A 25,510-nucleotide genomic window follows, 5' to 3' on the forward strand; every position below is an offset into this window, starting at 1 on the left:
AAAGTCAAAATGGATTTACATAAGGTAAATCGTGCTTGACTAATCTACTGGGATTTTTTGAGGATATAACTGGTAAAATAGATAAGGGAGAACCAGTGGATGTGGTGTATTTGGACTTTCAAAAGGCTTTCGATAAGGTCCCGCATAAGAGATTAGCGTGTAAAGTTAAGGCACATGGGATTGGGGGCAAGGTATTGACTTGAATAGAGAACTGGTTGGCAGACAGAAAGCAAAGAGTTGGAATAAACGGGTCTTTTTCCGAGTGGCAGACAGTGACTAGTGGGGTACCGCAGTGATCGGTCCTTGGACCCCAGCTATTCGCAATATGTAATAATGATCTAGACAAGGGAACTAGATGCAATAGCTCCAAGTTTGCAGACGACACAAAGCTGGGTGGGCGTGTGTGCTGTGAGGAGGATGCCGAGAAACTCCAGGATGATTTGGACAGGTTGGGTGATTGGGCAGAAGCATGGCAGATGCAATATAACGTGGATAAATGCAAGGTTATCCACTTTGGTGTCAAAAACAGGAAGGCAGATTATTATCTGAATGGCAGTAGATTGGGAGAAGGGGAAGTGCAACAAGACCTGGGTGTCCTTGTGCACCAGTCGCTGAAGGTAAGCATGCAGGCGCAGTCGGCAGTTAAGAAGGCAAATGGCATGTTGGCCTTCATAGCGAGAGGGTTTGAGTACAGGAGCAAGGATGTCTTGCTGCAGTTGTACAGGGCCTTGGTGAGACCGCACCTTGAGTATTGTGTGCAGTTCTGGTCACCTTATCTGAGGAAGGATGTTCTTGCCATGGGAGTGCAGCGAAGTTTCACCAGGCTGATACCTGGGATGGCAGGAATGACGTCTGAGGAGAGATTGGGTCGATTGGGCTTATACTCGCTGGAGTTTAGAAGAATGAGCGGGGATCTCATTGAAACTTATAAAATTCTAACAGGACTAGACAGACTAGATGCAGGAAGGATGTTCCCGATGGTCGGCAAGTCCAGAACCAGGGGTCACAGTCTAAAGATAAGGGGTAAGCCATTTAGGACAGCGATGAGGAGGAATTTCTTCACCCAGAGAGTGATGAACCTGTGGAATTCTCTACCACAGAAGGCAGCAGAGGCCAATTCATTAAATATATTCAAGAAGGATTTGGATATATTTTAGGCTAAAGGGATATGGGGAGAAAGCAAGGACAGGGTACTGAATTTGGATGATCAGCCATGATCTCATTGAATGGCCTACTCCTGCTCCTGTCTTCTATGTTTCATGGGCAATAAATGCTGGCATTCCCAGTGATTCCTACATCCCATGAACAAATTAAAAAAAAAAAAAAAAAAAGTTATATTTAAAATCCTGTGTGGCTGGGAAGGTGTGACACTGTTTACATTAAGAATTCCTTTCACAGTGCTACCTACAGGCATAACCGACACTACAAATCGTATATTACATTTGCCCTTGGGGCGAGGCTATCATGAAAGTTTTCAATGAAACATGTGCGCCATGTACCAAATCTAGTATGTAACAGATTAACGTGTGGTGGTCATAAAAGCGAGCTCAGCTTTACAAAGTAGCTGCGGATGGGTTTTAGAATTTCCAAGGGATTTATTTCAGACTTGGGATTTGCAGTGCTGTCATGGCAAATGGTATGTTGGCCTTCATAGCGAGAGGGTTTGAGAACAAGGATGTCTTGCTGCAGTTGTACAGGGCCTTGGTGAGACCACATCTTGAGTATTGTGTGCAGGCTAGAGGGGCCAAATGGCGTACTCCTGCTCCTATCTTGTATGTTTCTTTGTTTCTATGGTGCGCTGAGCTTGCTGAAAAACCTGGGAGCTGTGGAAACCATTTTTCAGGTAGCTTGTTGGCAAGGGTTTGAAGTTCAGTAGTGATTTAAAAATGTATCTATTGTAAAACACAGTGACTAAGTCACAGCTGTGTGTAGGTTTTTCTGATCTTTGAACCTGGTACATTGTGACCTAGCCCACCATCTGCAGCACAGTGTCTGATGTTTATTGAAATAGATGGGAATGTGTAATAAACCCAATTAATTAAATAACAAATGAGTATTCAATATAAACTCACATAACTTCACCAAATTTTAAATGGTTTCAGATAGTTTATTGTGCTCCTTACATCCACATTTGCATGTCTATAATTTTGGATTTCACACCATATACATGATCTTTGATCATTCTTCTATGTTTGAAATCAGACTCCCAGCTTTCATTGACGAGGTTCAAGAGAAGATTGAAAGTACACCTCCATGTAGCAATCCAGAATGCTATCTTCAATTAGTTTGGGTAAACTAAGGTGCCAGGGCCAGGTAGCAAAGCAGTTGTTAACTTTTTGAACAAAAATTATTTTTGATAGGACATGATGACAGGGCCAGAGAGGCAAAAGAAAGACTTGAATTTATATAGCGCCTTTCACAACTACCAGATGTCCCAAAGTGCTTTACAGCCAATTAAGTACTTTTTGGAGTGTAGTCACTGTTGTAAAGTAGGTGGTGAGCAAGGAGCTGTCATTATTACTGTGGCTTGTTAAAATATAAAATCTTACCAATTAGTAAATTATTAACCAATAAAAAGAGCTCAACATAACAAATGGAGAGTCTGAAGTCACATTATTCCCACAGACCAACTGGGGTTTACAATAATGAGTCCCTGAATTAACTTTGACAGGTTTGCAGCTGCCACTCCTGAAGAATTGGCTTCCAACAATGATGATTGTGCCATCTGCTGGGACTCGATGCAGTCTGCACGCAAGCTCCCGTGTGGCCATCTCTTCCACAAGTATGTAATCCAACATTTATAATTGTCAGCAGATTGGGCTGGGCAGATTTTTATATCACAGCTGTGAAGTGCAGAAAACTTTGCAAGACGCAATCTTTTTTTCCTCATCCAATTATTTATTTCTCATTCCCCCCCACCGCCCCCCCCCCCCCCCTCAATTCAGGCCCCCCCTCCCACACACCTCTCACAATTGGGCAAAGCAGCTGCTAGGTTTCTGCTTGTTTTGTTTGTGCATTACAGCTAAGAGTGCAGTTACTTTTTTATTTTAAAACTGCTCCTCATCCTTTTCCTACATGGAGGTATCTCAACACTCTCCAAGATCCTTAGGCAGCATGATGAAGACAGAATTCTCAGTGTGGCCAACTTGTAAGGGTGTCACATTATGGTGTCATGTCTATCTGTGCATTATATTAATTCTAATTGCTGCAGGTTAACCCTGTTGGCTCCCCAGGTGGCTCTGGTTAAATGGATTTCTTGTGTGATCCTAAGTCAGGGTAACAGTGGATTTGCTAAAGTTGGGCTCCGTGCCATTGGGCATAGGGGAGGAATTGGCTACGGTTCCTGTTCAATCGTTGCTCAGTGACCACCAAGTGCACGTGTATGGATGTCTCGTGGACTGCATTGGGTTTGATTGGAATGCCCCTGTGGTAAAATAGCTTGGATTTTAATGACTGGACTCTCAAATAATGACTACTTGAGTGATTATCAGTAGTTTGTTGCTGAGTTTGGGATGATAATTCAACTGGAGTCAGCACTCTGAGATGAGGGGGGGGAAAAAAATCAAGGGTGGAAGGAATTATTTTAATTTGCATATTTTAGAGTAATTCCTGGATGAATTACATCGCTGTAACAGGATTGTTTTTTTCCCTCCCTAATATTGTAAATTAGTTTCTGAACTCGGTTGTTTTTCACAGCTGTGTAACTCATTCCCATGTATGTTATGGCTGGATCTTACAGCACAAATGTGCAACTTTGCAGAGTGAGTGTATAATTTTTATATACAAATAAATAATGCACAAGTGTGTTTGTGACTACATGCCATCATTTATGTGGTGTTTCCTACACTGTCTATGGTGTTGTGCAAATTCGTAATGATGACAAAAAAATGACAGTCACAAGAGGGCAAAGGACAGGGTTGACATACAGTCTGCTACAAACCCCCAGGACAGGTAAAAGGTGACTAATTTTATAGTTACAGAAATACTGCAGGTAATGTAGTAGTAATGGGTGACGGCAGCCAACCCCTCACAGATAGAGAGCGTCTTAATCGAAGTGTGATGACATGAATCGGAATTAGTAGATGTGATACGAGGCTGCTTCTTGACACTGGCATAAATATCACTGCGGAATCTCATTTGGACTTGGTTCTTGCAAGTAAAACACAATTATAGGACATTTTTAAAAATATCGAAGCAGTGAAATAATGGTTCGGGAGCAGATTAGGCTCTAAAGGTCAAGAGTGGTGGAGTAATTGAAAGTGAAGTGAAAATAGAATCGCTTAACTGTGTTCAAGGAGGAAATTGCTGACTTGTAATCCAATTATTGTAATACATGGAATCTCCTGGAGGATTTTGAAATCAGTATAATGGGGGTACTTGATGGGCTAATGAAGAGACTATAAAATTAACTAGCATTTATTTCTGCTGTTTGTGGGCTATTGTGTATAAAATGATTGCCACATTTATCTATTTAACAGTGATTCTATATCAAAGTAATTCATTGCATGTGAAGGCATGATTGCTGTATAAATGCAAGTTACTTTCCTTTCCCTGAGAGGATACAGAAGAGCGTAATGGGAGTGATGCTCCATTTAAAGAGAATGAGCTATAGCAAAAGATTACAGAAGCTTAAAATCTGTAGTCCAGAGAGAAGGTTAAGGAATGATCTCAAGTTATAAAAAATATTAAATGATATAAATAACATGAAGCCTGAATGTTTTATTACAGGAAGTCAGACTAATCGGACTAGAGGGGATACATTTTAATTGTTATAAAAAAAATTGTTCCAATAGTGTTGAATTTTTGGAATAATCTGTCAGAACAATGGCATGGTAGGGGGTTCAAAACACAGATCGATGCCAGATAAATAAGAGTACGAGAGGGATGAGTCCGGATGTGTCGGATGCCCTTTTTCTGCTTTTAACTTTTTCTTCTGTTTTAAAATAGAGCTCCTATTTTGACATTTAAAAATTCACAAGTACACATGAGATCATCAATCATTGTGCAGTAATGTAGCCTATATATCTTGATGAATTTACCACTGAATCTTGTATCTTTGTGAATGTGATATAACCAATATCTCAAGACCCATAAGTAACTTCATATCTAAGGTGGGTTTGTTTGATACCCTTTGTAGGGTTTTTTATGTAGCAACTGATTTGTCCATCTTTGGTTACATCACTAGCTCCTGTCTGCGTTCCTGGCTTGAGCAGGACACTTCTTGTCCCACCTGCAGAATGTCGCTCAACATTAATGAAGACAACCGTGCTGGTGAGCCTCGGCAGCAAGACAACCTGGATGAGAATATAGGGCCTGTGCCAGTTGTGGAGGGCAGGCCACATCTTAACCATCACAACCACTTCTTCCATTTTGATGGTAAGCTACTCATGTTTAGTAATAAGCATTTACCATAACCTTGTATAAATGTTTTTGAAGTTTTCAAACCACTGCAAAATTATTTTATTAATTATCACCTAGTAATTTAGAAAATTGGAGTAACAGAAGCAACATTTCATTAACCAAAAATAACAACTTAACTACAGGAAATTACTCCTAAAGGGAGTGCAATATATATTTTGGAATAGATTGCTGGTGGATGGGGCACATTGACTATGTTGGAGGGAAAGAACTGGAACAGGCCTTAAAGGATTGGAGCAGTATTAGAAATTGAGAAAGATGTGCAGGGTGGTGCTGTTCTGAGGTAAACTAGTGGATAAGACAGCTATGCCATTTTAATGGAATTGCTAACTAACCAGGAGCATTGGCAGAGCCCTGGGAGCAGGTGATTCCCCCTAACCCCCCTCCCCTTCCCAATACTCTGGGCAAGAGAATGGTCTGGAGATGCTTAAGAGATTTCTTTTCCCAAGAGTTGACTTAATCTGATTTGAGCACTCTGATTTCCCATAGGGCACAAGAACATTTTACACTATCGTACTGGCACAACTCTACATGGGAACCATATCTAAATTATGCAGGGGATTACTTAATGTAAACTGTAATTGGGTCAAATGTTGGTAAAGGACACACAGTTGGCAGTAGTACAGGGTTTTTATACTGTGACTGAATGTGACCGCATGCTATCAGTAATAGTTGTAAGACAGCTGAGTTCATAAGTGCTATGGAAGTATACCTCCTTCAGCACCTCACATAAATTGTTTATACGGATTCACTATGTGCCGTATCGCTATAATGGAAAATGCTAACTTAAAAAAATAATGGTGTTAAATCCTCAGTCACTCTCAGGACCACATTCCCCAGTTCGGTTTTTGTATCACAGTAACTTATTAATCACTTCCTGCCTATCTCTTGTGTGTGACAACAAGCTAATCCCAACATTGCAAAAATAATTACAGCATAAGACTGAATACTCTGATTTACAGGATCTCGGATTGCCAGTTGGCTGCCTAGTTTCTCAGTGGAAGTGATGCATACAACGAATATCCTTGGCATTGCACAGGCCAACAATTCTCAACTCAATGCTATGGTAAGCTCAACAGGAGAATACAGTGTGTATTGTTAATGTTCATTTCCAAGTGTACACATCAGTAATGACTCGAGTCACAGAGATGTCTTAGTGACACAGAGCAGATTGCTATATAATCATCCTGAGGTGTAAGGAAATGAGATGTAGGTTTGCTGCTGTTATTTCGGCACATGGTAAGTTCCTGATCCCATTCCAGGGGAGGTATATGGCACTTTCATCTCCAGGAGACAGCAAGTTAAACTGGAGCTGAACTGGCGACAGAGCAACATGGAAAAAGCATGGGAGCAGGCAGCCTGCCTTTTGCTGCCCCCAATCTTAACTGAGCAGTGTATTATAGCATGGAGGCCGCCATTGTCATTTTTTTCTCTCTGGTCCCTTCATTTCTGCATGGAAGATCGATTGTTTCACAGGATTGTGCCGGTTTTATAATCATGTAATTAAAGGGCCTATCCTAAATGTTAACACATGAGATCTGTACACATAATGGTGTCTTCCAGTCAACCCTATGCTCTGTTTTAAGCTTTGGAGCTGCTGGTGGAGCCAATCTGGGATTGCATATTTTATGTAGAACCCCTGCTGTTGAATCAAGATCCATATTAATTTAATATTTGGAGAGCTGACAAACTTATGGAGCTAGCTATGTCAACTAGCTGAATGATTGATTTTGCTGTGGTATACTGTTGAGCAGTTGCATGGTGGGCTTGGTGCATTGCCATTTGTCTGCTTCATCCTGAACCAATTTATTATTTTTTTTTAATCATTGATGGGATGTGGGCGTCGCTGACTGGCTAGGCCTGCAGTTAGTGCCCATCCCTAATTGCCCTTGAGAAGATGGTGGTGAGCTGCCTTCTTGAACTGCTGCAGTCCATATGGTGTAGGTACACCCACAATGCTGTTAAGAAGGGAGTTCCAGGATTTTGGCCCAGCGACAGTGAAGGAACGGCGATACAGGTCCAAGTCAGGATGGTGTGTGGCTTGGAGGGGAACTTGTAGGTGGTGATGTTCCCATGCGTCTGCTGCCCTTGTCCTTCTAAGTGGTAGAGGTCGCGGGTTTGGAAGGTGCTGTTGAAGGAGCTTTGGCGAGTTGCTGCAGTGCATCTTGTAGATGGTACACACTGCAGCCACAGTGCGCCGGTGGTGGAGGGAGTGAATGTTGAAGGTGGGTGGAGTGCCAATCAAGCGGGCTGCTTTATCCTGAATGGTGTCGAGCTTCTTGAGTGTTGTTGGAGCTGCACTCATCCAGGCAAGTGGAGAGTATTCCATCACACTCCTGACTTGTGCCTTGTAGATGGTGGAAAGGCTTTGGGGAGTCAGGAGGTGAAAGGAATAGAATTTGTGGTGATAGGACCACTTAGTATCAATTCATCAATTCATCTCTGTTCTAAGACAGTCAAATGTAGCCTACTTGGTTTTGCCTGGTGATGTGTTTGAGTCCCTACAGACTTCACAGATTTTGCAGCTTTCCTGTTGGCAGTATTAATTGAAAATCCAAGCTCTAATTGTTTATACAAGGAAATACCATCTGAATTTTATCCAAAGTATATATTAATTTGAAGTGGTAAATTTATTCCCCAGTGGTGAGGGATTAACACTGAATTACAGAAATCTGTTTCTTTTCCCAAGTGTAATTATTGCATCATTACTACCTACAGGCTCATCAAATCCAAGAGATGTTTCCCCAGGTTCCATACCATCTCGTCCTCCAGGACCTACAGCTAACGCGCTCAATAGAAATTACCACCGATAACATACTGGAAGGAAGAATTCAGGTCCCCTTTCCCCAGCAGGTTAGTGTTCCTTTTTGTTTACATGTATTTAAATAAACCATATATTAATTAAAACTTCTGTTGTCCATTACTCATCTCCCTGCCCCCTTCAATGCACTTCAGCAGCGACAAGAAAGTAGACCAGCGTTGAATGGTCCTGTTGTGGAGGACGACGATGGTAATCCAGATGATATAAACAGTGAAGAGCAGGTAATTCATATTCAATACTACATCTTGATTATCCAAGACTTGGAATACTGCTCTTCTGTAAGGGGAGACGCTTCTAGCACCTCTCGTATACCTGGTCAGGATGTAATAAGTTATTTCATGGGTGAGGTCTCGTTCTCATCAATACTGTGATGTTCGGTGCTGCTTCCAAATTACAAATATGCCACCCTGCAGTGTTCTTCCTCTCCTTTCTTATTGTGTTGAAATCAAGACTGATCCCACTGTCTCTAACACGTTCTTTTCTGAGACCTGTCCTTATTGACCAGGTTTGGCATGTGAAAGAAAAAGACTCTCAAAGCTGGACATCAACTCCTTACCCACTTTTGTCTTTTCTCCTTCCTCCAATGCTCAGGCCTTTTAAAAACTAAGCTTGGTGTCACCCAGCACTATCTGAATTACTTAAACTCTCTTTTACCTTTAAAACCTACCTCTTTGACCAAGCTTTTGATCATCTGCCCTAATTTCCCCTTATGTGCTCACTGACCTACATTGACTCCTGGTTAAGCAACGCCTCGATTTCAAAATTCTCATCCTTGTTTTCAAATCCCTTCATGGCCTCCCCTCTCCCCATCTCTAACCTCCTCCAGTCCCACAACCCCCCCCCCCCCCCCGAGATATCTGCGCTCTTCTAATTCTGCCCTCCTTGAGCATCCCTGATTTATAATTGCTCAACCGTTGGTGGATATCATTATCATTGGCTAACACCAGTTCACATACTTTGCACCACCTTGATAGCAACATTAGCTCCTGTATAGAAGTTAAATCATGAGTTTTTAACTGCTGTGTACACTGGTAGCCTTCTGTTGCCTAGGCCCTCAGCTCTGGAATTCCCTCCCTAAACTTCTCTGCCTCTCTACCCTCCTTTTAAGATGCTCCTTAAAACCTACCTCTTTGACCAAGCTTTTGGTCATCTGCCCTAATTTCTCCTTTGTGGCTCAGTGTCAATTTTTTTGTCTTCTAATGCTCCTGTGAAGCTCCTTGGGACGTATTACTATGTTGAAGGTGCTATATAAATACAAGTTGTTATACAATTTTCAACCTTGGTAGTGTCCTGCATTGTGGGCTTTAGTCCTTCATCTTAGTGTTCCAAATGTTTTTTTAAAAAGTATTCTGCTTTATTTTTTGTAATTGCAAGCAGTTGCAGTCAGACAGCCTGAGCATATGATTGAATCTTGCTAAACTGCTTAGGAGCTTCAGTGGTTCCTGTTCAACCCACCAGACCCAAAACAGCCCTATGTTAAGGAGTTGCCTTTTTCCAGCCCCATCTTTTAGCGCACACATTTCTCTCCTATGGTTGTTGTTCTGTTGGTATTCTCTGACTGGGAATGAAATCTTGTTACATGTATACAAGAAATTTGTAATGTCTGTCCCATTATTTTTTCTACCTTGCACAATTGTATCACATTAAACGTTGTCCAAACTAAATGCAATTGTTCAGAGTTTAATGTGACAAGGTATTAAAATTGGTGTTTGGGATGTATGGAGAGTTTTCATCAGCTACCTCCAGTTCACACGATACCTTGTACCACCTTGATAGCAACATTAGCCCCGTATAGAAGTCAAATCATGAGTTTTTAACTGCTGTGTACAATGGTAGCCCAATCCACAATTGCTTACAGCCAATTGCTATCATGTCATAACTAAGACTGCCTATTTCCACTCCATAACATTGCCCATCTCTGCCCTGCCACAGCTCACCTGCTGCTGAAACCCTCATCCATGCCTTTGTTACCTCTAGACTTGACTATTTCAATGCACTCCTAGCTGGCCTCCCACATTCTAGCCTACGTAAACTTGAGATCATCCAAAACTTGGCTGCACGTGTCCTAACTTGCGCCAAGTCCTGTTTACCCATCACTCCTGTGCTCGCTGACCTACATTGGCTCCTGGTTAAGCAATGCCTTGATTTTGAAATTCTCATCCTTGTTTTCAAATCCCTCCATGGCCTCGCCCTTCCCTATCTCTGCAATCTCCTCCAGCCCCACAACCATCCATCTGGCCTCTTGAGCAGCCCTGATTTTAATGGCCATGCCTTCAGGTGCCTGGGCCTTAAGCTCTGGAATTCCCTCCCTAAACCCCTCTGTGCCTCTACCTCTTTCCTCCTTTTAGGATGCTCCTTAAAACCTACCTCTTTGACCAAGCTTTTGGTCATCTGCCCTAATTTCTCCTTAATTGACTCGGTGTCAAATTTTGTCTTGTAATACTCCTGTGAAGTGCCTTGGGACGTTTTACTATGTTAAAGGCGCTATATAAATACAAGTTGTTGAGCATATTGGATAAGGTGTGGAGCTTCCTGACATGTAATGGATTCTGTGTAACAACAGAGTCTTCTGTTGAATTTGGGAACTCTGAGACCTGCCCTTATTGGCGCAGATGTGACCCATTTAACCCAAGCTGTAATTATGTTATTAAAAATTTACTTTGCTCAGGTTTTAATATTTGAAATTAATCCTGAATTATACTGTTCATTGTTTAAACTTTTTTCAAAGTGCCCTGCTTTAATTAGCGAGAAATGGAAGGCTTAGTGAGGCCATGAGTTCAGATAAATGTTATACTTCCCATTTAATGTTCTGTTTTATAAACTTTCAATTCAGACTTGCGGGATTTTTTTTTAAGTGCCAAAAAATATAATCTCATTATTTCAAAATTGTCACCTCGCGTGCCTCCTATTTGAGAAGTGTCCAGATCGCTGCGCTGAACCAATTCTTCTGTGATTCACCACTGGGAGGCATCTCTGTTATTTATGATTAATGTAAGAAGTCACACAACACCAGGTTATAGTCCAACAGTTTTATTTGAAATTACAAGCTTTCGGAGCGCTGCTCCTTCGTCAGGTGAAGTGGCGAGATGCATAAAGACACAGCTTATATAGTCAGAGAATAATGCCAGATGATTACAGGTAATCTTTCTAACTGCCATTTATCACACCTCGGCAGAGAGATAATCACAGTAATCAAAGGTGTGAATGGTGTCCAAACAGGTTAGTCAGGAAAACATTACATCAAAGAACAATGAGGTGGGGTCACAAGGGGTCAAATGTTGCAGATACTGGGGTCTGTATGAAAAACAAAAAAACAGACAAAAAAACTTTTTTTTTTGCTGGAAATCAGAGCAGGTCTGGCCGCATCTGTGTAGCGAGAACAAGCCAATGACAACTCGAGTCTGTGAGACCCTACGTCAGGTGGGGTTACATGTAGCGTGACATGACCCAAGATCCCGGTTGAGGCCGTCCTCGAGTGCGGAACTTGGCTATCAGTTTCTGCTCGACAATTTTGCGTTGTCGTGTGTCTCGAAGGCCGCCTTGGAGAATGCTTACCCGAAGATCGATGATTAGATGTTTTAACTATTCCTCAATCAATAAGGTTTTAAAAACATTGAGGTAAAGTGTTCATAGATTTATTAAGCATATACAGTACATGCAATAGTACTTAAACATGCACTTAAAAGGTAGCAGTTACAACCACACCTGATGGTTGGGGACTCAAATGCGTTACAGTTCTGGGCTCCGTATTTTAGGCTGTACACACCTTATGAATCCAAATGTTCATTACAATATACCACTTTTTATACCTTTTTAAGCTACAGGTTCCTTATTAAAATGTCCATATATGGTAAACTACACAGAATCCATATGGATTGAAATAAGGTAGGAAGGGATCGGTCACGCTAATTGGGGTATACTACAGACCACCTAATAGTGGAAAGGAAGTGGAAGAAGAAATATGTAAACAAATATATGAAATGAGTAAAGGACATAGAATAATAATCATGGTAGATTTTAACTACGCCCCCAAATAAACTGGTAAGAAGAGGTAGCAAAAGGGGCACAGGGAATGGAGTTTTTACTATGTGTGCAGGTCTCCTTTCTTGCCCAATAAGTAAAAAGCCCAATAAGAGTGAGAACTGCTGGATCAAGTAATAGGAAATGAACTAGAACAGATAAGCCAAGTAAGCGTAGGAGAACATCTCAGTAATGGCGATCACAGCACAATAAGGCTTAAGATAAAGATTGAGAAGAATATTAAGACAAAGAACAAAGTAACAAATTGGGGAAAAAGATGATTTTAAGGGGATGAGAATGGAACTATGGAAAATTTACTGGCAAATATTATCACCTCCAAGTCGCACACCATCCTGACTTGGAAATATATCGCCGTTCCTTCATAATCGCTGGGTCAAAATCCTGGAACTCCCTAACAGCACAATGGGAGTACCTTCACCACGTGGACTGCAGCGGTTCAAGAAGGCAGCTCACCACCACCTTCTCGAGGGCAATTGGGGACAGGCAATAAAATGCTAGCCTTGCCAGCGACACCTATATCCCAGGAACAAATTTATTAAAAAAATAGAACATTGAGAAGCATGTAAAACGGTGGTTAATAGCACCCAGGAGAAATATGCCCCACTAAAAAGCAAGAACAAACTAGCCAGCAATGACACACCATGGATGAATAAAGAAATAAAGGCAAAATTGAAACTGAAGAAAAAGGCATACACTAAGTACATAGACAATAAAGGAGAGGATGACAAAAGGGAATATGAAAAGGTTAGGAAAGAAGTCAAAAAAACAATAAGGAAAGCCAAGAGAAACTACGAAATTAAATTAGCAAGGAATATAAAGAAATAGTAAGACACACATAAATAACAAAACAAAAATCAGGATAGGGATAGGGCCACTAAGAGATAAATACGATAAACTCGCAGGTAATGACCGTGAAATGGCAGAAATATTAAATAATTACTTGCCTCGGTATTTACCAGGGAGACTTGACATTTATATGGTGGACCTGACATTAGAAGAGATCAAAAAAGATATGAAGACATTTAAGATAGAAAGGTTGGGGGGGGGTGGGGGAGATCATTGATAAGCTAATCAAACTTAGAGAGGATAAAATCCTTGGTCTGGATGGATTGCATCTGCACATATTAAAAGATGTTAGAGTAGACATAGCTGAGGTACTATTACATATATTAAAAAAATCATTAGGCAAGGGAATATTGCCAGAGGACTAGTGGACAGCTAATGTGATCCCTATATATAAAAACTGGGATAGAACAAGTTTAGGGAACTATAGACCAATTAGCTTAATGTCAGTGGTAGGAAAGATAATGGAATCTTTACTCAAAGATGTAATAGAAAAACATCTAGAAACTGAAAATATAATAGAGTAGTCAGCACGGATTCCAAAAAGGAAGGTCATTGTTGAATCCGTGTGTTAATGGAGACACGGAATGCAGGAGTTGATTTAACAAGTGTTTACTGAACAAAGTCTGGAGGTGAACTAACTATACAAGACGCTATGCAGGCTTATCTACCCGAGTGGTCACTACCGGTACTACAGTACACAGGGGCTTCAAAAAAAATCATAGTTCCTCTTAAAGGTACATACACTACAATTCCTCCCCTTTTAGATAAATAGTACATAACATTTTAAGTAATCATTAAATAACATTTTTACAAGAACAATAATCTACACATTTGCTGAAGTTAATCAATTACAAATTCAGTCTCTCTGGAGGCTTCCTGACTCGGTCCGGATAACGCCTCGGTAGTGTAGTAGGTTCTTTTGGCAAGGTCGATTCGGCTTGAATGCCAGTATCTGGTTCCAGTATCACCGGATCGGAGGTAGATACTATGGGTATCTGCTTCATCACTAGGCGTATAGAGTTGTGGTGTAGGCTGTCCCTTTTCGGATGACTCTGTGATCTGGTCAGCCTGGCGCCTTATTATGCTTTCTCCAATGTCCACGGTATACATCAGCGGTCCTAGTCATGTGCAAATAGTTCCAGGCTGCCATTTCTCGGTACGGTAGTCCCGGGCCAAAACTTGTTGACCTATCTGGAAGGTTCTAGTTGGCCTTTCATTCATGCTTTGAAATTGCGGGTTCTCTACGTCCCTTCTGATGTTTGGCTTGATCAAATCCAGCCGGCATCTTAGTTTTCTATTGAAAAACATCATGGCGGGGGTTTGGTTTGTAACCACATGTGTTGCATTCCTGTATGCAAACAAGTTGTTATCTACCTTATGTTGTAGATTTATGTCTTCATTACCCATGGCCTTGATGGCCTTCTTGAAGGTCTGGACAAACCTTTCAGCTAATCCATTGGTGGCGGGATGGTATGGGGCGGACGTGTAGTGCTTAACCCCATTGTTTTTTAAGAACTTCCTGAATTCTTCGGATACAAATTGCAGTCCATTATCAGAACAGATCTGTTCAGGCAGCCCATTCCTGGCGAATATGGTCCTTAATACTGTGATGGTTTTTCCTGTGGTGGTGGAGGACATCTTTATTACCTCCAGCCACTTGGAGTGTGCATCCACCGCGATTAAGAACATTGAGTCCATAAATGGACCAGCAAAGTTGATATGTACCCTTTGCCATGGAGATGAGGGCCACTCCCATGGATGTAGAGGGGCTTGTGGTGGGGCGTTTTGGACCTTCTGGCATCCTAGACAGCTCTTGGTCATTTCTTCGATGTCTCCATCGATACCTGGCCACCACACAAATGCTCTGGCTAAGTTCTTCATTTTCACTCCACCCAGATGCCCCTCGTGAAGCTCCTTTAGCACTTTATCCTGGAGTTTGGGTGGAATCACCACTCTGGATCCACACATCAAGGTTCCTCCGCACACTGACAGCTGTTCTCTTCTTTGCGAGAATGCTGGCAACAGTGGTTCGCCATGTGCTGGCCATCCCTTCACCGTTAAATCGTAGACTCGTGAGAGTCGGGTCATTTCTCGTTTCCTTTTCAATGGTAGAATTTGTCACTGGTAGACATTCCACTATGGTCGAGTGGAACATCTCCACTAGGTCCACTGTAGGCGCTTCTTCTACCGTTGGCAGCGGTAGGCGCGATAACCCGTCAGCATTCCCATGCTGTTTTGTTCCTTTGTATTCTATGTCATATTGGTGTGCTCCTAGGAAAAGGGACCACCTCTGTAGCCTTTGCGCTGTCATAATGGGAACGCCCTTTTTAGGGTTGAATATGGAGACGAGGGGTTGATGGTCAGTCAACAAGGTAAATTTTTGTCCGTGTAGGTAATGGTTGAATTTTTTCACCCCCCACACCAGGCTGAGTGCCTCCCTGTCAATCTGGGCATAGTTACGCTCAGCTGAGTTCAATGAGCGTGACGCAAAAGCTATCGGCCGCTCCGAGCCATCGGGGAATCTATGCGATAATACCGCTCCCACGCCGTAAGGGGATGCATTGCACGCCAGTCTGATTGGCAGTGATGGGTTGTAATGAGCCAACACTTCCTTGGATGTGATCAAGCCTTTGCATTTATGGAAGGCACGTTTACAGTCTTCGCTCCATTTCCAAATTACTCCCGTTTGTAGCAGTGCGTTAAGAGGGTGCAGAACCGTTGACAAGTTCGGTAAAAATTTATGATAGTAATTTATTAATCCCAGGAACGACCTTAATTGTGAGACATTTTCAGGCGCTGGGGCTTTTACGACCACTTCAATTTTTTCAGGTGACTTATGCAACCCTTCTTCGTTAATGACATGGCCACAATGATATTTGTTTCTGGAAAAATTCGCACTTGGGGCGATTTGCTCATAGGCCCCGTTCTCTCAGCCTCGTGAGCACCTTCTCCAAATTGGCAAGGTGCTCGTTGTCGTTTTCTCCTGTTACAAGGGTGTCGTCTAGGTAGCATTGAGTCCCTGGAATCCCTTGCAGGACTTGCTCCATAGCTCTTTGCCAGATAGCTGGAGCTGATGCTACTCCGAAAACCAGTCGATTGTACTGGTACAGGCCTTTGTGTGTGTTTATCGTGAGATACTTTTTAGAGGTCTCCTCAACCTCCATCTGTAGATATGCCTGTGCCAAGTCAATTTTGGTGAAACGTTTCCCTCCAGATAGTGAGGCGAAAATATCTTCTATCCTTGGAAGAGGATACTGTACCGTGTGAAGAACCGGGTTTACAGTCACCTTGAAGTCCCCACAGATGCAAATTTTTCTCTGTTCTTCAGATTTATCATTATTCAACGTTTTCTTCATGACCGGGACGATGGGTGTTGCCCACTCGCTCCAATCTACCTTGGATAACACGCCTGCTTTTTCCAAATTCTCCAGCTCTGCCTCGACTGCTGGACGAATTGCGTATGGCACCGGCCTTGCCTTAAAAAACTTGGTAATTGCCACATCTTCCACTTTTATTGAGGCGGTGGTGCCTTTCAGGGTTCCTAGTTCCTGTTGAAACACTTCTTTGGCGTTAGCCAAGATTTCTTTTAATCGTCCAGGTATGACGTCATCATTTTTTTTCTTACTGGTCACCGTCAGTGCCTGAATGGCGTGCCAGTCTAAACGTATCTTTCTGATCCATTCACGTCCCAACAACGGTGGACCACCATCTTGCAGAACGTATAAATACAACTTCTGTATTTCCTTGCCGTTGTATACAACAGGCATCCTTATTTTCCCTCTGGGGTATACTTTCTGCCCCGTATATGTCTTCAGGATAATGGACGTGTCTTTCAAAGGTATATGCGGAAATAGCCGCTCGTAATCCCGTCGACTTATGACGGTCAGAGCTGATCCTGTATCAAGCTCCATTTTAACTGGGGACCCTGCTATCGTGAGGGTAACCCAAATGGTCTGGTAATCTTCTTTGGCAATTACATTATGTAATTTGATACAGCTTAGTCTCTTGTTTCCGGAGTTGCTATCGCTCTTCTGGTCTTCGGAGCTACTGTCCGTCATCATTTGCACCTTCCTGTACTTTTCCTTATTGACCTTTTTTACTGTCAGCGGATTTTTTTCCAGATCTGCATACATGTGCAATGTGTCCCATCTTTCCGCATTGCCTGCATGCTTTGTCCTTGAACCAGCAGTCCCTCTGGTCATGGGTGGATCTGCCGCAGCGATAACATCTCTCGAAACCCCGTGTCATTTCATGGGTGCCGAAGCCCTGTGGCTTTTGCTGTATCTCTGCAGCTCCTCTTGCTGCTGCTTCGTATGATACAGCCACACTGAAAGCCTTGTCCCGTGTCAAATCTTTCTCAGAAAGTAGTCTTTTCTGTGTTCCTTCGCTTAGACTGCAGACGAATTTGTCTCGTAGAGAATCTGCCAGTCCTGCCCCGAATTGGCAGTGCTTTGACAGCTTTCGTAATTCGGTGAGGTAATCAGCGTTACTTTCATTCTTGTGCTGATTCCTCCTGAAGAATTTGAATCGTTCCGCTATCAGCAGCGGTGTTGGGTTTAAGTGCTCCTGTAGGGTATCAACAATCTCCTTAAAATTCTTGTCCATCGGTTTGGCTGGAGTGATCAAGTTTCGTAACAGCCCGTATGTCCTTGCGCCCATCAGATTTAGAAGTACCGATGCCTTTTTATCATCCGCTACTTCATTCGCCTTGCAATATACCTCCACTCTTTCCACATATGTGGTCCAATCCTCTATCACTATCGAAAGCAGTAATATTGCCAGTCTTAGGCATCCTGAAAATCAAAAATGGCACATCCCGCGCTTTTCCTTCTTCCCTGCCGAGTCAAGATGGCGCCTCCCGCGCTTTCCCGCTGCTGCCAACGCTGTTCTCCGCGGTATTTCTATTTTTTATTTTTTTTATTTACACACTTATTTTAAACAGTTTCTCCGTCACTTGGAGAATCGTTCCCGTCGGACTCTCTGGGACTTTCCCCTCCCTTTGCTCGGTCCGAACGCCAACCTGCTTTGCAGCGCCGGCCGTCTCCTGAGTGCTCCACCCTCTGTCTCTGTTTGCTTCTGCTTTCCGACTCGCTGCCCGGCCCCGCTGCAGAGCCATCCGATCGAGCCACAGCCCGCCGCCCAGGAAGGATCAGTGCACTACCTGCCACCAGCCCGTTTAGCTGGTGAAACCACTTTTTTTTTCTTCGCCCTTCGTCTGAGGAATCGATCTCCTTGAGGTGCTGCCGAATTGCAGGTAAGTTCGTTTCTAACTCGTCGCCACTGTTGAATCCATGTGTTAATGGAGACACGGAATGCAAGAGTTGATTTAACAAGTGTTTACTGAACAAAGTCTGGAGGTGAACTAACTAAACAAGACGCTATACAGGCTTATATACCCGAGTGGTCACTACCGGTACTACAGTACACGGGCTTCAAAAAAAAACATAGTTTCTCTTAAAGGTACATACACTACAGTCATGTTTCACCAACCTTATTGAATTCTTTGAAGAAGTAACAGAAAGGGTAGATAAGGATAATGTAGTGGATGTAATATATTTGGATTTCCAAAAAGCCTTAGTAGACTCATGAGTAAGGTCAGAACATGTAGAGTCGGGACAAGTAGCAGAATGGATAGCAAGCTGGCTCCAAAACAAAAAAGAGAGTAGGGGTTTAAGATGGTTACTCAGTTTGGGAAGTGGTGTTCCATAAGGATTGGTGCTGGGCCCACTGTTCACTATTTACATAAACGATTTGTACTTGAGAATCAGTAGTACAATTTCAAAATTTGCAGATGACACTAAATTGGGGAGTGTTAATAGAGGAGAACTGTGACAAAATACAGAGACATTATTAAACTTGCAGAATGGGTGTAATTGGCAAATGAACTTCAATATAAACAAGTGAGTTGGTACATTTTTGGTAGGAAGAATGAGGTCACATACTCCTTGGAAAATAATCGTCTAAATGGGGTTGAGGAACAAAGGGATCTGGGGTACAGATAAACAAATCACTAAAAGTAGCAACGCAGGTTAATAAGGCCATAAAAAAGGCAAACAAAGCACTGAGGTTCATTTCAAAGGGATAGAATTGGAAAGCAGAGAAATTATTTTGAACTTGTATAGAACTTTGGCGAGACCACACTTTTTGAGTACTGTGAACAATTCTGGTCTCCATGTTATAAAAAGGACATTGTGGCACTGGAGAAGGTGCAAAACAGATTTACTAGAATGATACCAGAACTGAGAGGTTATACCCTATCAGGAAAGATTGAAGAGGCTGGGTCTCTTTTCTCCAGAAAAGAGGACTGAGGGGTGACTTGATAGAGGTCTTTAAGATTATGAAAGGGGTTTGATAGGGTAGATGTAGAGAAGATGGTTTCACTTGCAGCTCAGACCAGAACTAGGGGCCATAAATATGAGTCACTAATAAATCCAGGAGGGAATTCAGGAGAAACTTCTTTATCCAGAAAGTGGTTAGAATATGGAACTTGCTACCACAACTAGTTGTTGAGGCAACTAGCATAGATGCATTTAAGGGGAAGCTAGATAAGCACATGAGGGAGACAGGAATAGAAAGATATATTGATGGGGTTAGATGGAGGGTGGGAGGAGGCTCGTGTGGAGCATAATTGCCGGCATGGACCTGTTGGGCCAAATGGCCTGTTCTGTGCTGTAAATACTTTGTAATACTTTGTATTCTTTGTGACCTGATCACATCTTATTCACATGTGTAGCTTTACATCTTTAAACTGTAGAGTAGTGACTAATGGATCATTTTACAATGCTTCTATTGATTGACATGGGTGAAAATGCTTTCCACTTTCTTAGATTCTCCTTCGAGTTGTATTCCTACTTGGATCTGTGCCTTATCAACAACTTCAGTTATTAAGCTGGTTTTCTTACTAACGAGCTGTCTTTCCGTTGGGCTAATGAGATCAATATAACTCTTATTTCGTTATTAAAAAATGTCACGCTTGTTACATTTAATTGCTACTGTACCATGTGAAGCCGTTAATTATAAGTGTGTCTTTCATTCTGTACCATTCAGCACCAGCTAATTCCCCCATTTTACAGAAACTTTAATTAGAAAGATAATATTTAAACAGATGTTTTCCTTTTGCAGGACTAACTTTTGTCCTAGCATCCATGTACTGTAATTGATTACAACTTTCTGAAACTTGGGAACCAGTATGCACCAGCGCATCTTTAATTAAAATCCCTCATTAAGTTTGTGATTACTTCACATTGAAACCTACAGTACAGTAGGGTTGGTCTCTGTTCAAAAGTTCAGTAGTCACTACTTTAAAATTGATTCATACTTCCCTACATAACAAACAAAGGTTAACAATATGAAGACAAATCAATAGTATTAAATTGGCACACTTCAGGTCAGTCTGATTAACTCTTGCCTTATAAACTGGATTAAATTTTTTCTTAATGTTCACTGCTCCATGATAGAGGAGGAACCCTGGTTCTGCATCTTAGATAACAACTGATCCAAATTTGGGAACTTGCCATCTGGTGCAAGGCAAAACCTACCGTTCTTCACCTACCCAACTCATTAGTTCTGCATTCAGATGAAATTAAAGTTAAAACTGCAGTTACTGTACCACTTTGCATGTTGGTGGCTTCTGCAGATTTGAGCTTCCCAACAAGCAATGTGTTCATTCATTTGTTTCCACTTTTTGTGATTGTAATTTTACCATGAGTCTGGTTGAATGCCAGGGTACATGATTAATCTGACTCTCTTTACATCCTCAGACTGAGCATCCAGCCCTTGAACTGAGCCAAAGTGTGGAAGAGACATTTGGAGCTGGCAATGAGTTTCCACAAATTGATGTTCCAACTGAGGACTTTGAGGCACGGGGAAGTCGCTTCTCAAAGTCGGCAGATGAGAGACAACGAATGTTAATGCAGCGTAAAGAGGAACTACTGCTTCAAGCACGGAGGTATGGGGGAGGCTACTGAGGGGTGGGAGAAATTTGTGACTCGGCTCCGGTTGATAAGAGGTAGAACATTCAGTGACACGACTGTGGGTATGCCTGGAGACTTGGACCACATGTATAAACTAGGGTTGTCAAGCGATTTAAAAAAAAAAAAAAAAAAAAAAAATTTTAAAAAATTAATCTCTTTAAAAAATGTTAATCTGTTAATTTGGGTTCTAATCACACGTTTAATTGATACGATTACTGCATCCATCTTAACAAAAGGTGACAAAACATAGTAAGAGTTTATAAAAATTAAAAAAAAGGAATACAAAAAGAAACTTGCAAGGGATATCAACATCAACACTTTTTTTACAATTATATTTGAAAAAAGAGGGTGGTCAGGAGCAATGTGGACCCCTTGAAAACTGATCACCGGTGATAACTGTAAATGAAAATAAAGAAATGGCTCTTTCAAACAAGAATTGGGCACTGTTGTGCGAAGTTGGCTTGCTGCGAGCGGAGAAAGGAGTGTGTTTATTCATAGCCACCAGCTAAAGAGGAAACCTCAGTTCAGCAGGCTGTAGCTCTGGGCTGTTAAGCAAAAACTCGTTCTTTCCTAGACACTCCCTGTAACTTTCGCAAATAACGTGTTAAAATTTAATCTTCAAAAAAATTAAAACATTGATTAACCGCCTTAGTATAAACTCGGGTATGAGACAGTTGCATAACACGAACAGTAAAGGCATCAAATAATTCATCTCCGTGGCGGTGCTCTGAATGTTAGAAAGAAAGAACTTGTATTTATATCGCGCCTTTGCCGACCTCAGGACGTTTCAAAGCGATTTACAACCAATTATTATTTTTGAAGTGTAGTCACTGTTGTAATGTAGGAAATGTGGCAGCTAATTTGCACATGTTGGACATACCCGAGTTCTAGATTTCTTACCTACATACTGTTCACTTGCTCGCCACCAACCAATGAAAAATTTATCTGGCGAAGAATGATTTGTACAAGAGAGTTTTAAAATAAGCAGCAACACACCATTATATCAGCATGCAGTACATACATTAGTAATACTTTGATATGTTTATAGGTGGTGGGGGAGTTGGAAAAGAGAATGGAATTTAGTTAATAGCATTGCACTTACTTACAGAATTGAAACAAAACATATAACTGCACATATAAAAATCTCAACACTTCCCTGATGTCAAGGTGAATAGATGCACCCGGTTAGAGCAAGAAACTTGTCATGATGTGACATCCTGTGATTGTTAGCACTTCTCATAGAATAGAATGATGAGCAATGTTAAGATTTTTTAAAAAATATTAATCCTCCGATGCTGTGAAAAGTGAATGAACAGAGTTCCTGTTTAGATTTGGTTGGCTCAGTAGAGTTCTCCCATACCTGCAGAGACTGCTCTGTCATCCACCTCTGCACTGCCTGGTCATGTTTAAGAGCACACCAAGTTTAGAAATCTGATCAACTGCATATCTGTGGAAAAGTGTGTAGTCTACTAGTGTAGAGGGAACCACAGGAGGAGAGAGATGACAGAAATTGTATAGCTGCTTATTATAACAAACAATCTGTAAATGTATTTTCTCACAGACGGTACGTAAATAGGAGCCAGTATGAAGCAGACAATTTATCTAATGGTGGCATGTCCTCTGGTCCACCTCTCAACGCGGACTCTCTTACTTTGCGGCGTCGAACCTTGGCAGCTGCAGCCGAAAGACGTCTCCAGCAGCGGCAGGACTCCTAGTTCTGATGACGCAACACCGGGAGCCTGGAATCTTGACACTTTATGAATCACACGTCTAGCTCTGCTTTTCTTGCAGCAGCAAGAGCAGGGGGAGCAGCATCCCAAACCACTTTGCGAAGTCATGCCATCGAGCTGGGGAGTTGTACTATCACATGTACTGTGGCTGCACTAATGGAGCCGGATCTCAACAGTATTTGGGGTGGGAAATGGCATGGATGGTTATTTTTTTATACAGCCTTTGTGAAAACAGTAAACAGCTTTTTACCTGCCAAAAAAAAAAAAAAAAAATTCTTACTAGCTGCAAGTGTCTGAAGGCTACTTTAAAACTCTTCAACTGTGGAATATATGCAGTCTACAGGTTTGCCTGTGGTGTACTGTGAAAGGCTGTCTTGTTTCAAGAACTCATTGGACAGCACAGCTCCTTGGGGCCTGTCAGCAGAACTGTGCTGAAAAGTGACCTGATGCGCCATGGTGTTTGGCAGTAATGTTGGTTTCTTCATGGTTTGTCCACATACAAGAAGCATGGAACAATTTTATGGCCTTCCCTCCCCCCACCCCTTTTCCTTTTCTGCAGGTCATATGCAATAAGTGCCTCTCCACTTACATGGAACTTCCATGTCTTTTTGGAATAAGAGAGTTTTGATGCTGTGTCTGATTTTATTTGAGTCCTTAGCTGTTCTTGTTCCAAATGGCCCCATGTAATCTGAACTATAATTCTGTAATTTGTTGCAGTCAGTAGTAGTATTTGTATGGCTGTCTCTAACAGTTTCAGCTCACGTGTAGTGGCCATGGATTGATTAGCTCTTGCTACCTACTGGGTTGCTATTCACTTGGTTAGTTGGAAATGAAGTGTGATTGGTTGGGGCAGTGTAATGGCAGGTTACAGAGAGAGTGCAACATTCAGTATTTTCACTAAGATTTTAAGCCCAGGTTTTTTAATGGGTTTGAACAACCTCAACCGCCCCCCCCCCCCCCCCTTCCCAGAACTTGCTACCTTTAAAAGCATGCACATCCCTCCCTCTATAGCCACATGCATTCTCGTAATGTATGTCATGGAAATTAAACACTCTCCAATATTTAAGTAGCATCCTGTCCATTAGGGATGTATCTGGTGTTTGGAAAGTTGACTGTGATTTGCCAGAAACGTCCTTATAGTTCTGTATCTTTGGGAGTGGTTGGACATATTTTATCCAGCTGTACGGTATTTTCTGTAGGATCTACAGTACTGATCATGCAACAACTTGGTGACCCGAGCGTTACTTTTAAATAAAGTATTGCACTTCGCGATTGCATTCAGTGTAATCGCTACAATCAAAGAATTTGCTTCATATTTTGTTTTTATTTCCCCCCCCCTATTTCTTTATTCAATATATTTTGAATACACTCTTTGATTTTCACAATGATATGCAATATCTCAATAATGGGGTACTGACCTTTAAATCCTACTGAATATTTCAACATGTAGACATTCAGATTAAATGACAGCTGACTACACTAAAACATGAGTACTTACTGGTTCCTGCTTTGTTTGACTAATGTATTTGGACGCTTTACCAAAAAATAATCACTGCTGCAGTTACAAATAAGTTTAGGCATTGCATTCTTCCAAAAATCTCCCTTTTTGAAACAAAAAATAAAATCCCAGCATTTGATCTTAGTTCATTGCTATTGGACTAACTGGCCAACTTTTAGAAAGTTCAGCAACCAAAATTACATGGAATTTGAAGTTGATTTAATCAATTTTATTTTTATGAATACTCAAAGGAACAGTATTCTGACCTGTTCTTCAGCCTCTGCACATGACATGGGGTAGGCAGGGATGGCAACTGCTTGATGCTGATACTGCCTTTACAGTAGCTTTGTAGATCTATTTTGAGGGGGACGGAGGTCCTTCAGATGTCAGTGCAATGTGAATGAGTATGTTTTTACTTATATTTTTGTCTCTTTTTTATTGAACTCAAATCTGATGTAAATTGTGGTAGGATCACTTTATTGTGCAATTGTAAAGGAGCAGTCTCAGAGCCTTTCATATTGTACCGAACTCTCTCTTGGGGTTGGGTGAAAGTGTAAGACTTTGCAAAAGGCCTTGCTGTGATACTTTTCCTTTTGAGATAGTTTCAAATATACAGTTTGTTTTACATTTTTAAGCACTATTACCATATTTTTGTTTTTACAAAATTATTTAAATAAAATGCATTTTCTGGTTTGTCCAATATGAGTATTGTGAACTTTTTTCTTACCTTCAAGCTGCTTCTCAGTAAGGAGTTTGTGTATATCAAATGTTTAATTGATCATGTGCTGTCGGCCTTGTACTCCTTCCTGTACTTGATACTATAAACACACTATCCTTGTGCTACAAATAAGTGGCACTTATGGTAATGCAGTTCAACACCTGTTGCAAAAGATTTTTCACCAGATGGTTCACATTCCAGATCTGGAAAGCATAATTTGTTCCGAGAACCCTGCAGTGGTTTGCCCTGCTGTTATTTTTATTGTGTGCAGGTGAGGATGTTGGTGCTGGGCAATGGAATACTTTATCTATTTTGGACACTTCAAAGCACTCTCTTTTATCCAAAAAGCTGAGCCATACAGGCCTGTTTGATCTCGGGTCTATGCTGAATTATGTGATCTCAGTCAGGGTGGCAGCAGAGTTGCTACAATTGGACTCAACAAACCTGGGCGAGAGAAGGGAACAT

The 25,510-nt window shown here is 41.6% G+C and overlaps 1 protein-coding gene across 3 annotated transcripts in view; it reads left to right on the forward strand.

Annotated features, from left to right (window-relative positions):
- Positions 1-25,027, forward strand: part of amfra (autocrine motility factor receptor a) — a 68,235-nt gene extending 43,208 nt beyond the window's left edge. The window contains exons 8-14 of one of the 3 annotated variants that reach the window (XM_085991045.1): positions 2,672-2,782; positions 5,186-5,376; positions 6,381-6,484; positions 8,137-8,271; positions 8,374-8,460; positions 20,887-21,074; positions 22,661-25,027. In XM_085991045.1, coding sequence (XP_085847171.1) covers positions 2,672-2,782; positions 5,186-5,376; positions 6,381-6,484; positions 8,137-8,271; positions 8,374-8,460; positions 20,887-21,074; positions 22,661-22,814 — 970 coding nt within the window. In that variant the 3' untranslated portion in view covers positions 22,815-25,027. The remainder of the gene's footprint in view (positions 1-2,671; positions 2,783-5,185; positions 5,377-6,380; positions 6,485-8,136; positions 8,272-8,373; positions 8,461-20,886; positions 21,075-22,660) is intronic. The other 2 variants (XM_085991046.1, XM_085991047.1) reach the window with 2 other exon arrangements.
- The last annotated feature ends 483 nt before the right edge of the window (positions 25,028-25,510 follow it).

This window comes from Somniosus microcephalus, chromosome 6 (genome assembly GCF_052327205.1).
Source record: "Somniosus microcephalus isolate GS21.2 chromosome 6, FLI_Smic_1.0, whole genome shotgun sequence".
Taxonomy (NCBI): Eukaryota; Metazoa; Chordata; class Chondrichthyes; order Squaliformes; family Somniosidae; genus Somniosus; species Somniosus microcephalus.